Source organism: Microcebus murinus, chromosome 10 (genome assembly GCF_040939455.1).
Source record: "Microcebus murinus isolate Inina chromosome 10, M.murinus_Inina_mat1.0, whole genome shotgun sequence".
Classification (NCBI taxonomy): Eukaryota; Metazoa; Chordata; class Mammalia; order Primates; family Cheirogaleidae; genus Microcebus; species Microcebus murinus.
The window spans coordinates 44,696,383-44,714,370 of record NC_134113.1 but is presented as its reverse complement, the minus strand read 5'-3'; the positions used below and the strand labels follow the sequence as shown (position 1 = coordinate 44,714,370).

General features: G+C 35.9%; 1 protein-coding gene across 3 annotated transcripts in view; it reads right to left on the bottom strand.

Moving 5' to 3' along the window:
• PTPRR (protein tyrosine phosphatase receptor type R) overlaps nucleotides 1-17,988 on the bottom strand; it is a 264,986-nt gene that overhangs the window by 35,802 nt on the left and 211,196 nt on the right. For all 3 annotated transcript variants that reach the window (XM_020287986.2, XM_012788751.3, XM_076007167.1), the window contains 2 exons: nucleotides 6,598-6,677; nucleotides 6,025-6,162 (listed from right to left, as the gene is read on the bottom strand). In XM_020287986.2, the coding sequence (XP_020143575.1) occupies nucleotides 6,025-6,162; nucleotides 6,598-6,677 (218 nt within the window). The remainder of the gene's footprint in view (nucleotides 1-6,024; nucleotides 6,163-6,597; nucleotides 6,678-17,988) is intronic.

Genomic DNA, 17,988 nt, shown 5'->3' with positions numbered 1-17,988 from the left:
GCCCAGGATAGAGTGCCATGGTGTCATCATAGCTCACTGTAACCTCAAACTCCTAGGCCTCAAGCAATCCTCCTGCCTCAGCCTTCTGAGTAGTTTGGACTACAGGTACAAGCCATCATGCCTGACTGATTTTTCTATTTTTTTGTAGAGATGGCGGTCTAGCTATGTTGCTCAGGCTGGTCTCAAATTCCTGTCCTCAAGTGGTCCTCCCACCTCAGCCTCTCAAAGCACTAGATTATGGGCATGAGCCACTGCACCTGGCTTAATTATATTATCTTCTTTTTGTTGGGTTTTCTCTCAGTTTGATGGTGATTTATCAATTCTTTCTTTAATTCTTCCCATTAATGCATCAGATATTTTGAGACTATGTTACATATTTACAAGTTTAGAAATGTATCTTATTTGTGCATTTTACCTTTTAGTGTTTGTTTTTCACTCTGTTAATGTGATGCATCACATTTATTGATTTGTGTATATTGAACCATCCTTGCATTCCTGGGGTGAATCTCACTTGATCATAGTGGATGATCTTTTTAATGTGCTGTTGAATTGTTGAATTGGCATTCATTATCTCTAGTAACCTCTCTACTCTTGATTTCTATGACTGAAAATTAATTGTATCTGATTTACATGATATACATGAAGCATTTCCCTGTTTTCTTCTCCTAGTTTTATAGTTTTGGTTCTTACAATTAAATCTTTAATCCATTTAGAATTAATTTTCATATATGCTAAAAGATAGGGATATAGTTTCATTCGTCTACATGTAGATATCCAATTTTTCCCACATCATTTTTCAAAGAGCCTGTCCTTTCCCCAGTGTGTGCTCTTGGCACCTTTGTCAAAGATCAGTTGGCTATAAATACGTGGTTTTCTTTTTTGGCTATCTGTTATGTTTTATTGGCCTATATGTCTGCTTTTATGATTATACCATGCTCTTTTAGATGCTATAACTTTGTGGTATATATTGAAGTTAGGTAGTGTGATGACTCTAGCTTTTTTTTTTCTTTTTGGCTCTAGATTAATTTGGCTATCTGGGGTATTTTGTGGTTGCATACAAATTTTAGGAATTTTTAAAAAAATTCTATAAAGAATGTTATTGGTATTTTGATAAGGATTGCATTGAATATGTAGATTGCTTTGGGTAGTATAAGCATTTTATCAATATTAATTTTTCCAATCCATGAACACAAGATATCCTCCCATTTATTTGTGTGTTCTTCAATTTATTTTTATTTATTTATTTATTTATATTTTTTTCAGCATATTATGGGGGTACAAATGTTAAGGTTATGTATATTGCCCTTGACCTCCCCCCCAAGTCAGAGCTTCAAGCGTGTCCATCCCCCAGTTGGTGTGCATCACACTCATTATGTATGTATACACCCGTCCCCTCGCCCCCACCTGCCCGACACCTGATAGATGTTATTCTTATATGTCCACTTAGGAGTTGATCAGTTAATACCAATTTGCTGGTGAGTACATCTGGTGCTTATTTTTCCATTCTTGGGATACTTGACTTAATAGAATGGGTTCCAGCTCGATCCAGGAAAATACAAGAGGTGTTAGATCACCATTGTTTCTTATAGCCAAATAGTACTCCATGGTATACATATATCACATTTTATTAATCCACTCATGTATTGATGGGCATTTTGGTTGTTTCCACGTCTTCGAAGTTGTGAATTGTGCTGCTATAAACATTCAAGTGCAGGTGTCTTTTTCATAGAGTGACTTTTGTTCTTTTGGTTAGATGCCCAGTAATGGGATTGCTGGATCAAATGACAGATCCACTTGTATCGCTTTAAGGTATCTCCATATTGCTTTCCACAGAGGTTGAGCTAGTTTGTAGTTCCACCAGCAATGTAGGAGTGTTCCTATCTCTCCACATCCATGCCAACATTTATTGTTTTGGGACTTGTTAATAAAGACCATTCTCACTAGAGATAAGTGATATCTCATTGTGGTTTTGATTTGTATTTCCCTGATGATTAGAGATGTTGAGCATTTTTTTCAACAATGTTTTACAGTTTTCAGTGTAGAGATATTTCACTTGTTTGGTTAAATTTATTTGTAAGCAGTGTGTGTGTGTGTGTGTGTGTTTTTGTAGTTATCGAAATGGGGTTTTAAAAAATTTCTTTTTCAGATAGTTCACTGATACCATATAGAAATGCTACTGATTACTGAATGTTGATTTTGTATCTTGCCACTTTATTAAATTTGCTTACTAGTTCTAACAGTGTTTTGGTGCAGTCATTACGGTTTTCCCATATAGATAATCATATAATCTCCAAGGAGGGGCAGTTTGACTGCCTCCTTTCCTGTTTGGGTGCTTTGTATTTCTTTCTCTTGCCTAATTGCTCTGGCTAGAGCTTCTAGAGTATACTATGTCAAATAGAAGGGATGGAAGTGGATATTCTTGTCTTGTTCCAGATCTTAGGGGACTTTTCCCTATTTAGTATGGTATTATCTATAGGTTTGTCTTATATGGGTTTTATTATGTTGAGGTATGTACCTTCTATACCTAATTTGTTGAGAGTTCTTATCATGCAGAAATGTTGAATTTTGTCAAATATTTTTCTGTATTTATTGAAATGATCATATGGTGTTTGTTTTTCATTCTGTTAATATGATGCATCACATTTATTGATTTGTGTATATTGAACCATTCTTGCATTTCTAGGATGAATCTCACTTGATCATAATGGATGATATTTTTAATGTGCTGTTGAATTTGGTTTGCTAATATTTTTTAAGGATTTTATATTTGTCAGGAATATTGGCCTGTAGTTTTCTTTTTCTGTGGTATCCTTGTCTGGTTTTGGTATCAGAGTAATGCTGGCCTTGTAGAATGAGTTTGGAAGTATTTCCTTCTTTTCAATTTTCTTGAATAGTTTGGGGAAAATTGATATTATTTCTTCTTTACATGTTTGGTAGAATTCATCAGTGAAGCTATTAGGTCCTGGACTTTCTATTACTGAATCAATTTCCTCAGTCGTTGTTGGTCTGATCAGATTTTCTATTTCTACATTGTTCATTGGAATCTTTGAACAATCTTTGAACAATCATTGTTCAATCTTCTTGGAAGATTGTATGTGTCTAGGAATTTATACATTTCTTTTAGGTTATCCTATTTGTTGGTGTATAATTGTTCATAGTAGTCTCTTACAAGCCTTTGTATTTCTGTGGTATCTGTTGTAAAGTCTTTTTATTCATCTCTGATTTTATTTGAGCCTTGTCTGTTTTTTCTTAGTCTGGCTAAAGGTTTATCATTTTGTTTATTTTTTCAAAAACCAACTCTTCATTTCATTGATGTTTTGTATTTTTTTAAGTCTCTGTTTCATTTATTTCTGCTCAGATAATTATTATTTCCTTCCTTCTCTAATTTTGGATTTAGTTTGTTTTTATTTTCTGTAGCTTATTGAGGTGCATAGTTAGATTGTTTGAGATCTTTCTTCTTTTTCAATGTAGGCATTTATTGACATAAAATTCCCTCTTAGAACTACTTTTGCTGTATCCCAAAGGCCTCGGTATTTTGTATTTCTATTTTCATTTGTCTCAAATAATTTTTTAATTTCACTTTTAATTTCTTCATTGTTACATTGGTTGGTCAGGAGCATGTTGTTTAATTTCCATGTATGTGTAACATTTCCAAATTTCTTCCTGTTATTGATTTCTAGTTTTATAACATCATGGTCAGAAAATATACCTGAAATGATTTTGATCTTCTTAAATTTGTTAAGACTTGTTTTGTGGCCTAACATATAATCTATCCTGGAGAATGTTTCATGTGATATTAAGAAAAAAGGTGTAATATGCAGCTGTTCAGTGGAATGTTCTGTAAATGTCTATTAGGTCCATTGGTCTGGTAGTTTAAATCCAATGTTTCTTTGTTTATTTTCTGTCTGGATGATCTGATCTATCCATTGCTGAGAGCTGAGTGTGAAGTCCCTTATTATCATTGTATTGCAGTTACTTCTCCCTTTATATCTAATAATAATTGCTTTATATATGTGGGTGTTCTGGTGTTAGGTACACACATATATTTGTAATTGTTATGTTCTCTTGGTGAATTGACTTCTTTATCATCATATAATGACCTTCTTTTTCTTGTTTTATGGATTTTGACTTCATTTTTTTAAGGTCTATTTTATATAACTACTTCTACTCTGTTTTGGTTTCCATTTGCTTAGAATATTATTTTTTAATCCTTCACTTTCAGTCTATGTCTTTACAGGTAAAGCGAGTTTCTTGTGGGCAGCATATAGTTGGGTATTATTTTTTATCCATTCAATCACTTTTTGTATTTTCACTGAAGCATATAATCCTTTTCCATTTAATGTAATTATTGAAAGGTAAGAACTCGCTCCTGCCATTTTGTTGTTTTGTGGTTGATTTTTATATACTTTGTTTCTTTTTACCTCTCTTATTGTTTCCCTTTGTGGCTTGTTAGTTTTCTGTAGTGATAAGCTTTGATTAATTTCTTTTTATCATTTGTGTATCTGCTGTACTATTTTTCTTTTTGGTTACTCTGGTGTTTACATGAAAATATTATGGTTGGAATAAACTATTGTAGCTGATAACAACTCAAGTGTGGTCAAATTCAAATACTCTAGACTTTTTCTCTCCTTCTCCCACAATTTATCATTTTTTGTCTTAATTTAGATCTTTTGATATTGTGGGTTCCTTAAAAACTGATTGTAGATATAGTTATCCTTGACAATTTTAATTTTTAACCTTATTCTGGAGATCTAAAAGGTTATATATAGTATTCTGAATTTGATTATGAATTTACCTCTACCCATGAGGTTTATATTTCCATATATTTTCATGTTAGTAGTTATCATCCTTTTGCTTTTGTTTGAACGATTCCTTTGAGCATTTCTTGTAAGGTCAGTCTTGTGGTGATGAATTCTCTTAGTTTTTTCTTAACTGGGAAAGACTTATAATATTTCTCCTTCATTTCTGAAAGATAGCTTTGTTGGGCATAGTATTCTTGATGGCTCTTTTTATTCTCTTGACACTTGGACTATATCATCCCATTCTCTTCTAGCCTACAAAGTTTCTTCTGAGAAATCTGCTGACAGTCTAATGGGATGCCTTTATATGTGACTTAATGTTTGGTTTTTTTTTTTTTTTTTTTTGCTCCTTTTAGAAATCTCTCTTTGTCTTTGACTTATGACAGTTTGATTATAATGTGCTTTGAGGAAGACCTCTTTTGATTGAATCTACATGGACTCCTTTGAGATTTATAGATCTGGATATCCACATCTCTTCTAAGACTTAGGAAGTTTTCACTTATTATTCTATTAAGATGGAGTCTAATTTTGTTTCTCTTGGATTCCTTATTATGCAGATATTGAGAAAGTTGATTGATTTTTGTAACTTCTTTCATATCTTTCTTCAAATTTCACTTTCTTAATGAGACTCATCTAGCCCACTCTACTTAATACTGCAGCCCATGCATCCCCTCCCACCAACACCCAGCATACCTAAACCCCTTACCCTGCTCTACTTTTTAAAAATAGGATTTCTCTTTTAATATTCTATATTATTTATAAATTTATTATGTTTATTGTTTTTTTTGTCCCTCACTAGAAAATTAAAATCTACCAAGGTCATAGATCTTGGTACATATTGTTTACTATTATATCACCAACAACTAGAATAGTACCTGTCATATAGCACATGATCAAAAATTACTTGGGATATGAATGAACAGTTTATTTCCCTGCCTATAAATTAGGGTGACAATTTGTGGCCTCTTATTTTCTTACTGAGATATGTGGGTACAAATTACATATGTGTATGCCAAGTATACTGACTTATCTGAAAGAAAGTTGCCATTCATAAAATAATAACAATTACCAATTTATGGGTGTATAAAGTGACCTAGCATTTAAATGTCCTAAAGTTTCCATCTTAAACAAATATGTCATAAGTCCACAGCAATTTTACTTATTTAATATCCCTTCTATAGCAACAGAACATGTATAACTTTCAAAAATTGGTTGAACATCATACCTCATTTTTTTCTTTGAGTTTTGTGATCATAACAATCACGGGACTGTCTTCCTGCCAAACCATCTGCCAGAAATCATTCACGGTGTTGATCATAGGGCCCTGTGTGGCAATGAATGCTTTCTCTTTGCCACTGTAGCCCTATTTGGAGTAAAGAGACAAAAATATTGGCTTTTAAGTTTATACCTTGCATAAAAGTTTAGGTGAAAGAGCTGCAGAATAAAATAACTGCAAGACAGACTATGGCAGCTTCATTGATTCTATCACCACAATTAACATGCTGTTTTTCTAGCAAGTTAAGGATACCATAGGGTATTAAGAGTTGTAATGCCTACTCCCCAGTAGAGTGTGCATATAGGTTGCTATAGCCAAGGGCCCACAATGAAGGAAGACTCATTATAAAGAATTCACTACCAATGTTGATTGTGACTAAGACAAAAATAAAAAATAAAACTTTGCTAGTTACCAAGTTAAACCAAACTTAATATACTCTAGGAAATATACTATAGGAAAACAATAAAAATAACAATTCCAAACAGTAAGTCACCAGAAAGAAATTTGTGTTTATTTACTTACCCTAATATAATTAGCATTAATGTAGGTGCTCAATGAATCAGTTACATTTTTTGGTCTTAAACACACTCTGCTGAGGGGATCTAATGAAGAAAACAAAAAAGAATACATTAAATTGATTCATTCTTTTTAAAGTTCCTTAGACCACCAATAATCAGTACATAGAGCATCTGCTGTATGCGGTTTATCTGGAGTGTGTTGATGTTTGTTTTTGGTGCACATGTGTGTCCATCTCTTTATCCATCTGTATTTATTGAGGGATATTTTTGACTCCTGTTCCTGACATAAATCTCACCATTGATTGTAAACTGTCTAAATGCCCCACTTAAAAGACAGAGATTGATGCAATAGGTAGACAAAAACAACCCAAACATCTGCTATCTCCAAGAAATCCATTTAACTCATAAAAAGTAGCATATACTCTGGGTACAAAAAAATACCCACTCAAATGGAAACAAAAAGCAAGCAGGATTATCTATTCTTATATCAGATAACACAGACTTTAAATTAACAACAGTGAAAAAAGACAAAGACGGTCATTATATAATGATAAAGGGATCAATTCAACAAGAAAATATAACAATCCTAAATATATATTCACCCAATACCAGAGCTCCTAGATTCATAAAAAAATACTACTCGACCTAAAAATGAAATAAACAGTAACATAAAATAATAGGGGATTTTAACACTCCACTGACAGAATTAGAAAGATCATTGAGGGAGAAAATCAACAAAGAAACACTAGACTTAAACAGGACTCTGAAACAAATGGACATAACAGACATTTACAGAACATTCTACTCAAAAACTGCAGAATATAAATTCTACTCATCAGCACATGGAGCATTTTCTGAGATAGATCATATGCTATGCTACAAAACAAATCTCAGCAAATTTAAAAAATTGAAATCATACTGTGTATCTTCTTAGAACATGGTGGAATAAAACTAGAAATAAACTTCAAGAGGAACTCTCAAAACTATACAAATACATGAAAGTTAAAAAACCTGCTGCTGAACAGTCTTTGGGTCAAAGATTAAATCAAAACAGAAATAAAAAAATTCTTTGACTTGAATGACAATGGCAACACAAGCTACTACATCTCTGGGATGCAGAAAAAGCAATGCTAAGAGGGAAGTTTTATAGCACTAAAGGCCTACATCAAAAAGACAGAAAGATCACAAATTCACAACTTAATGTCACAGCTCAGGAAACCAAAAAAAGCAAGAACATACCAAACCCAAAGCTAGCAGAAGAGAAGAAATAACAAAGATCAGAGAAGAACTAAATGAAATTGAAAAAAAAAATTACAAAGGATCAATGAAACAAAAAGTTGGTTCTTTGAAAAGACAAACAAAATTGATAGACTATTAGCTAGACTGACCAAGAAAATAAGAGCAAGGATTCAAAAAAGCTTGATCAGAAATGAAAAAGCAGACATTAAAAGTGATACCACAGAAATACAAAAGATCATCTGAGACTATTACGAACACCTCTATGTGTGTAGAAACCTCTAGTTTCTAACCACACTGAAAAATCAAGAGGAAATGGATACATTGTCAAAAACACAAAAACTCCCAAACTCCCAAGCCTGAATCAGGAAAAAATAGAAATCCTGAATAGACCAATATCAGGTAGTGAGATTGAATCAGTCATAAAAAAAAAAATCCCAACAAAACAAAGCCCAGTACCAGACAGATTCACAGCCAAATTCTATCAGACCTGCAAAGAAGAGCTTGTACCTATCCTACCTATCCTTGAAACTATTCCATAGCATCAAGAAGGGAAGAAGCCTCCCTAACTCATTCTATGAAGCTAGTATTATGCTGATACCAAAGCCAGGAAAGGACACAATAAAAAAAGAAAACTACAGATCAATATCCCTCAAGAACATAGATGCAAAAATACCCAACAAAATACTAGCAAATAGAATCCAACAGCACATCAAGTGGGTTTCATCCCAGGGATGCAAAGATGGTTCAACATATGTAAATCAACAAATGTGTAAGACATTTAACAGAATGTAAACATGTAAACAGAATTCAAAACAAAAACCATATTATCATCTGAATAGATGTAGAAAAAGCATTTGGTAAAATCTAGTACTTTTTCATAATAAAAATTCTTAACAAATTATGCATAGAGGGGCATATCTCAAAACAATAAAAACCATATATGATAAATCCACAGAAAACATTATACTGAATGGGGTACTGTTGAAAGAACTAGAACAAGACAAGGATGCCAACTCTCACCACTTTTATTGAACATAGTGCTAGAAGTCTTAGCCCAAGCAATCAGGCAAGAGAAAGAAATAAAGGGCATCCAAATCAGAAAAGAGGTCAAACTATTCTTATTTGCTGATAATATGATCTTATATCCAGAAAACCCTAAAGATTCCTCCAAAAGACTCCTAGAATTGATAAACAAACTTGGCTAGGCATGGTGGTTCATGCCTGTAATCCCAGCACTTTGGGAGGCTGAGGCAGGAGAATTGCTTGAGCCTAGGAGTTTGAGACCAGCCTGAGCAATATAGTGAGACCCTCTCTCTACAACGCAAAAACAAAACCAATAAATATCCAGTAAAGTCTCAGGTTATAAAATTAAGGTACACAAATCAATAGTACTGCTATATACTGATAAGAGTCAAGCTGTGAATCAAATCAAGAGCTCCATATGATTTATAATAGCTGCAAAGAAAATGCAACATCTGAGAATATATTATACTTAACCAAGAAAGTAAAAATGATTTCTATAAGGAGAACTACAAAATACTGACGAAAGAAATCATTGACGACACAAGCAAATGAAAAAACATCTTATGTTCATGTACTGGGAGGACTGATATTGTCAATATATCCATACTGTCCAAAATTATTTACAGGTCCAATACAATTGCCATCAAAATACCAGTGTCATTTTTCACAGAATTAGAAAAAAAAATCCTAAATTTCATATGGAATAAAAAAAGAGCCCGAATAGTCAAAGCAAGACTAAGCAAAAAGAACAAACCTGGAGGCATGACTTTATACAGCTTCAAATTATACTACAAGGCTATAGTAACCCAAACAGCATGGAATTGATATAAAAGTAGACATATAGATCAATGGAACAGGATAGAGAACCCATAAATAAAACCATACACTGACAACCAATTAATCTTTGACAAAGCAGAGAAAACCATACACTGGGGAAAGACATCCTATTCACTAAATGATGCCAGGAAAATTGAATAGTCACAAGCAGAAGAATGAGGCCGGATCTCTACCTCTTACCATACACAAAAATTAACTCAAGATGGATTAAAGAATTAGACATAAGACCTGACATCATAAAAATTTTAGAAGGAAACAGGAGGAACTCTTTGAACATTGGCCTAGAATTTATGACTAAAAGCCTAAGAGCAAATATAACAAAAACAAAAATAAGTAAATGGGACTTAATTAACTGAAAAATTTCTGTAAAGCAAAAGAATCAACAGAATAAACAGACAGCTTACAGAATGGAAGAAAATATTCATAAATTATACATCTGATAAAGGACTAATATCTAGAATCTACAAGTAATTCAAACAAATCGGCAAAAAATCCCAAGTAACCCCATTAAAAATTTGGCAAAAGACATGAACAGACATTTTTTTAAAGAAGGTATACAAATGGCCAACAAACATGAAAAAATGCTCAACATCAATAATCATTAGGGAAATGCAAATTAAAACCACAATGAGATACCATCTTACCTCTGTCAAAATGGCCATTACTAAAAAGTCAAAAAACGATAGGTGTTGATGTGGATGTAGTGAAAAGGGAACGCTTATATTTTGGTGGGAATATAAATTAGTTCAATCTCTATTGAGAACAGTATGGAGATTATACAGTAGAACTAAAAGTAGATCTACTGTTTGATCCAGCAATCCCACTGCTGGAGATCTACTCAAAGGAAAATAAGTTATTTTATATTAGGTTATTAATTATGGAATGTCCAATTTCCTTAAGTACTAAGTTTGACAGTTGACATCTCTGACATTTGACTTTGACACTTTTATTTTTGTGCAGGTGCATCCTCACACTTTAAAATGCACATTTTGGCTTGTGAATATCTTTCAAAAAATTTTTTAGAGCAATTTTTGTGAAACCATGGATTAGTAAAAAATTCATGTTATTTTTGAATACGAATTCCATTGTGGAACCAATGTAGCACAGACAGCTATTTGGGAAGTGTTTGGGAAAGATGTGGCTAATGAACACACAGTGTCTTGATGGTTTGAGAAGTTCCATTCTGATTATTTTAATCTTGAAAATGAGCCACGCAGCTGACCTGAGACCAATGTGGATAATGATGAGCTGAAAGCTGTAGTGGAAGTGAATCCATCTCAACCTATGCACGAATTAGCAGCAAGGTTTGACATTACTATTCCTATGATATTGGACCATTGGAAACAAATGGGCAAGGTAAAGCTGAATAGATGGGCACTACATGAATTAAAGAGTGTCAGAAGAAAAATTGTCTCAAAGCTTGCCTTCCTTTGTCATGGCATAAAGGCGAGCTATTTCGACACTGTATTGTTATGTGTGGTGAAAAATGGATTCTTTTTGACAATTTTAAGTGTTTAGCCCAATGGTTGGATAAACATGAAGTGCTGAAACACAGTCCAAAACTGAATATTCATCAAGAAAAGCTAATGGTGTCTGTTTGGTGGTCCAGTGCTGGCATTATCCACTACAGCTTCATGAAACCTGGTCAATATGTTACAGTGGATGTCTACTGCAACCAATTGGACAAAATGATGAGGATGCTTGCAATTAAGCAGCTGAGATTGGTTAATAAAGACAGGCAATCCTCTTGCAAGACCACTTGCCACAAAAAATAAAGCTACTTCAATTACAGAAGCTGTATTGGGAAACTCTCTGTCATCCACCGTATTCACTACACCTTGCACCAACTATCATTTCTTCCAGGCTTTGGACCACTTCTTGCAAGCAAAAATATTCAATTCTCAACAAGCTAAGAAAAATGACTTTTGCGATTTCATCACCACTCATACTTCAGGCTTCTTCACTGCTGGCATAAACAAGCTGTTGCTAAGATGGCAAAATTATGTCAATAGTTTAGGCACATACTTTGATTAATTGTACTTCTTCTTGTTTGAGATATAAAAACTGAGCTTTTTATTCAAAATCAGACATTTTATATTTAATGACCTAATAAAAAAGATACCTACACCCATATGTTTATTGCAGTTCAATTCACAATTGCAAAGATATGAAGCCAACCTAAGTGTCCACCAACTGATGAGTAGATAAAAAAATACACACACACACACACACACACACACACCGTGGAATACTACTCAGCCATAAAAAGAATGAAATTATGTCTTTCATAGCAACTTGGATGGAATTGGAGGCCATTATTCTAAGTGAAGTAATCCAGGAACAAAAAAATAAATACTATATGTTCTCACTTGTAAGTGGGAGCTAAGCAATGGATATGCGTGGCCGTACAAAGTGACATTGGAGTTTCAGAAAGGGGAGGGTAGAAGAGAGTGGGGCATGAAAAATTACCTGTTGGGTACAATGTACACTATTCAGGTGATGGGTATACTAAAATCTTAGACTTCTCCACTAGGCTATTTATATGTGTAACAAAAAACTCACATATACCTCCTAAATCTGCTTAAATAAAAAATGAACAAAAATAATAAGGCAGAAGAAGGGATGGTGGTTGACCAGTTTATTCCCTGCTCTTTTTCTTGTGTATCTTACTCTGGAGGAAGCTAAGAACCGTGTCTTGAGGGCACTTAAGCAGCCCTTTGAAGAGAAGACCACATGGTGAAGAACCTAGGCCTGCAGCCAATAACAATATGAGTGAGTCTTCTTAGAAGGAGATCCTTCAGTGCCAGCCAAGCCTCTAGCTAACTGCAGCCCTGTCCAACATCTCAAATGAAATCTTATAAAAGACCTTGACCCAGAACCATGAAACTAAGCTTCTCCCCAATTCCTGGTATGCAGAAACTGCGAGCTATAAATGTTTTTGTTTTAAGCCACTATATTTCGGGGGTGATTTGTTACACATCAAAAATTGGTAATATTGGCTGGGCGGGGTGGCTTATGCCTGTAATCCTAGCACTCACTCTGGGAGGCCAAGGTAGGTGGATTATTTGAGCTCAGGAGTTTGAGACCAGCCTGAGCAAGAGTGAGGGCCCATCTCTACTAAAAATAGAAACAAATTAGCTGGACAACTAAAAATATATAGAAAAAATTAGCCGGGCATAGTGGCGCATGCCTGTAGTCCCAGCTACTCAGGAGGCTGAGGCAAAAGGATTGCTTGGGTCCAGGAGTTTGAGGTTGCTGTGAGCTAGGCTGATGCCACAGCACTCTAGTCTGGGCAACAGGGTGAGACTCTGTTCCCTCTCTCACCAAAAAAAATTGGTAATGTTGGGACCAACAAGGAGGCAGTCACAAAACATTGAAGTGGCATTACCATCATTGTTGTTATCATTGGATTCATTGTGGGGTCGATGTGTACCAGAGATTGAGCAGCTTGCAGCATGTTATGCATTATGTCACTTAATTATCACAATTCTAGAAAGTATGGACTATTAATATTTTCTTTATTAGGTTAGGAAATTGAGGCACAGAGAGGTTAAGTAACTCATCCAAGGTTACACAGTAAGAGGTGAGGCAGAGAGGTAAACCTGGGTTATTAAACTTAGAGCTTAACAAGGCCATTATCAAGGATGATGTGGAAAACATGTAGTAGAATTTTGCCCATTCGTCACTAGGATATTTGAAATGAAGATATTATATATATCTTAATAGTAATAGGAGATTTTATCTGGGAGTGGATAAAGCTGATTTGATCTATAAGGGAACTGGTTTTAAGAGAAAGCCCTATTCTGCTTAGAGCTTTAGATTGACATAGGAAGACCAAGAAGCTTATCTGATCTGCAAAGGTTCCTGGTATGTGTTTATGGGTGACCTACAAGAAGCAGGTGACTGCAGAGATACTGAGATGGGAACAGGTCAGAACTGTCTGAGGCAGGATAGAGAATGAGGAATTGTGGTACCAGAGTCAGCAGCACCGGGCGCTCTTGGGCCTTGGGCCTGGAGCTGTTATCAGAATTCCTCTTGAAGAGGTATGTTGGGCCAAGTGGTCCTGAAGCAAACTACCCTCTTTAGAGCAGAGGATGGCACCCTGGGAATGTGTCCAATGTCAGTCTTAATCACATGGAGCCCTCAAAATGTAGACCCTATGGAGATGGGAGCTGGCACCAAACGTTCAAAAGCACTTCACATCCCCTCAAATCTCCTAGAGTCCTTACAGGTCTTTGCATGTTTCCTATAAATGTTGTTCAAGGGCACATTGACCCTCACTTGCACAGGCCATTTTGAATAAGGACTTTGTACCTAATTTTGTATTCATAATGTTGTATTCAATTTTATAAAGAGCGCCCTCCAGGAAAATGCTTTGTGACATTGGTATGGGCAGAGATTTCTTGGATATGGCCCTGAAAGCCCAGGCAATGAAACAAAAACAGACAAATGGGATTGCATCAGACTAAAAAGTTTCTGCAGAGGGCTGAGCGTGGTGGCTCACGCCTGTGATCTTAGCACTTTGAAAGACTGTGGTGAGAGGATCACTTGAGGCCAAGAATTCAAGACTGGCCTGGGCAACAGCAAAACCCCATCTCCACAAAAATTTAAAAAAAAATTAGCTAAGTATGGTGGCATGTGCCAGCAGTCTTAGCTACTTGAGAGGCTGAGGCAGGAGGATGGCTTGAGTCCAGGGGTTTGAGGCTGCAGTGAGGTTTGATGATGCCACTACACTCTAGCCCAGGTGACAGAGTGAAGCCCTGTCTTAATAAACAAACAAAAAAGTTTCTGCACATCAAAGGAAACAGTTAACAGAGTAAAGAGACAACTTACATATTGGGAGAAAATATTTTCAAATCATACATTGGATAAGGGGCTGATATGTAAAATATATAAGGAGCTCAATCTACTCAATAGACAGAAAGAAAATATTACAAAATGGACAAAGACCCAAATAGACATCCCCCCCCCAAGAAAAGACATACAAATGGCCAACAGATATATGAAAAAATGCTCAACATCTCTAATCATTAAAGAAATGCAAATATTTTTCTTCCAAGAGGCCTTGAGCCCCCGTGGAGCTGCATTTTAACATTCAGAATGAAATTATTCCATTGTTTCTATCCACATCTTTTGTCAACCATATGGATCAAAACTCTTGGCAGAACACAAAATAATGAACAAACAGAAGGAGAAGCTACAGTGGAGTAAACAGCACTTGTTGAACATACCCCACCAACGATCGCGTGGAGGAGTGCTCCCAGCTGGGAGCCTTTGGGTAGTCAGTGCCCTTAAGCTTCTTGCTGAGCATGTGCAGTGCTGTCTGGCAATTTTGCTGTCATCAGCTGGAGCACACCATTGTATGCACGGCTCACGCACACACACACGACACACACATAGCCAAATGTGTGTGTTAAGAGTTACTTATTTCCTAATATTCACTATCCCCCTCTTCCTTTAGTAACAAGATCCCAGGTTCTGGCTGGAAACTTGGTAAGATGCACAGCTTAAGACTCCTGTTGTTATTGTCCTTGGCGGTAGTTGTGGCCAAATAACTAAGTTCTCATTTGTAGCATGTGAAAGGAAGTGATATGTGTGACTTTCAGATCATGAGATTAAACTGAAGAGCAATGCTCTCCTTCTACCACTTCTTACTCCATCTTGCTGTCTGGGATGTGGTTTTGGTGATCAGCATCTCAGACCATGCAAAGAAAGGCAACATCCTGGGAACAGTGAAGCAACCACAGAGAAGAGTCTAGATGCATAGCACGGCAAAGCTGCCATAGCAACCCTGGAAGCTTACACTTGAGAGGCAAATGCATTTCCAACTTATTTAAACCACTGTTAGTTTGGCTGTATTTAATATTGTATATATTAAATTTTTTGGAGAAAATATTTCAGAAAGGAGTAATATCACAAATAAATTTTGTCTAGGGAAGCATTAAATAGAGTAGATGTATCCTGCACATCTAGGTTTTGTGCATATTCAGAAGTCAAATTCAAGGTTTCTTAGAGTCCAAGTTCACATGTCCAATAATTATCAAGATCCATAAAGCATAACGTTTTAGTAACATAGCAAAAGGTATTTATCATCTTAGTCTAAAATTAAGCCCCAGACTCCATGACATTACATTAGAACACTTGTGGTGATTAGATCAGCCGGGATAGCCTTAAATTTCCTCTCTTCCCTCCTTCCTTCCTTCCTTCCTTCCTTCCTTCCTTCCTTCCTTCCTTCCTTCCTTCCTTCCTTCCTTCCTTCCTTCCTTCCTTCCTTCCTTCCTTCCTTCCTTCCTTCCTTCCTCCCTCCCTCCCTCCCTCCCTTCCTTCCTTGCTTTCTCCACTGATTTCTTTTCTCCTGCCTTCCAACAAACACATGGCCTGGCCTGAATGCCATTTGGAAGAACCTGTGTTTCGTTACCATGTGAAGCAGTTTGTTCTCTGACAGCACAAATACTTGATCTTGGATAATTGGTTTAGGGCTACCAACATTGTCTTAAATTCTAAAATCGCTTTCCATCAAAGAGTTGAAAGGCTCTTTGTGGACCGCAGGGTTATGGAAAATATGGCAATTATTTTTTACCAACATTTACATAAATGAATTAAGATCAAATAATCTCTTTATGATTTCTTTAACCTGGTACACTCTGATCTTTTTGAAAGCAGGGATGGAAATTTTTCATTATCTCTGTAAAACCTAGTGTCTAGAATAGTACACCATCAATAAATGCCTACTGCATTGATTTAAAGGTCCCTTCCAGTTTTAAAAAATTCCAGTCCTACACATTCTTCTCTGGCAATTATTCTATTGATCTTTTTTGCTAGACAGGTAAACTCCTGAAAGAGTTTGTTATACCCAGTCATTCTACCTGCTCATCTACAGTTCAATCCTCCTCATGTGCACGACAATCTATCCTAATCCTAGTGCTGTGCAGAGACTGCCCTTGTTAAGGTCACTGCTGACCCTTTTGTTGCTAAACCCAGTGAGCCCATTGTTTTTTTTTTTCTTCTTCTTTCTTCCATATCCCCTTTGTAGCATTCAAAAACTTGAGCATGGTATCTTTTTTTGAGTTTTCTCCTACCTTAGATTCTGGAACCCACCATTCTGGCTTTCCTGCTTCCTCTTCCATGGTCTCTTTTCAAACTCCTGCTTATTGACTCTGCTCCTTTTCATGTTGCCAATTCTAGGATTCAACATGGCCTCTACTGTCCCCACTTGACACTGCTCTGTGGGGTGATTCATTCATTCCCAGGACTTCAACTATTGCGCACATCCTGAGGGTTCTGAAATACATATCTCAGACCAGATCAGTCTCCACATATATAGACCAGTTTTTTCTATTTGTTATTTCCTGCTGAGTGTACCATAGGTTTGTCAAGTTCCTCATGCCCCTTGTGTGTTCCTGATAGCTTTCTTTTATTCTTTAGGTATGTTGTGCTGCCACAGCTCTAGAGCCAATGTTTGAAAACTAGCATATTCTGTCAGTTCTAGCTCCTAAAATGTGCTGGGGTCCATCTTGCCTCCCTATGCTCATGGCTGTCTCCTCGACTAGGGCCTCAGAATCTTCTTTGGTTTTCCTGCCTTCAATTTTTCTCTTTTCCAATCCCTCCTTCTCACAACTGCCAAGGTGTTCTTTTTATTATATATATATTTTTTGAGTGGGGAGGGAGGATGGTCGGCAGAGTCTTGCTCTCTTGTCCGGGCTAGAGTGCCATGAGCCTAGCTCACAGCAACCTTAAACTCCTGGGCTCAAGTGATCCTCCTGCCTCAGCCTCCCAGCCTCCCAGAGTGTTAGAAGGCACTGTTTTTAAAACAAAGTCTGATCACATCATTCCCTTGCCTAAATGCCATTCACTGTTCCCAACTGCCCACAGCAGTATTTCCCAAAATATTTATTATCTGTAAATCGTAACTTCTACAAGATATGGAATTATATAATTTATAAATTAGATTACAAATTTATAGGGTTCAGTAACCAAATAAATATAGGAAACATTGAATTAAACAAAGTTTTTGAGCTACATTCTTTTCACTGCAGGACTTCTCAGTGCTTTATTATGCTAATGTATCAAATACTTTGTGAATTTCTGAGATGATATTATATATAAACTTATCTGTCCATTGAACTCATTATAGTTATTGTATTTATTATACTTACTGACAATTTAGACAACTTAGAGCCACATTTCTCTAGAACTTTCTGAGGTGATGAAAATGTTCTCTATCTACTCTGTCCAAAAATGTATCCACTAGCCATGTGTGCCTATGGAGCACTGAAAATGTGGCTAATACAAAATG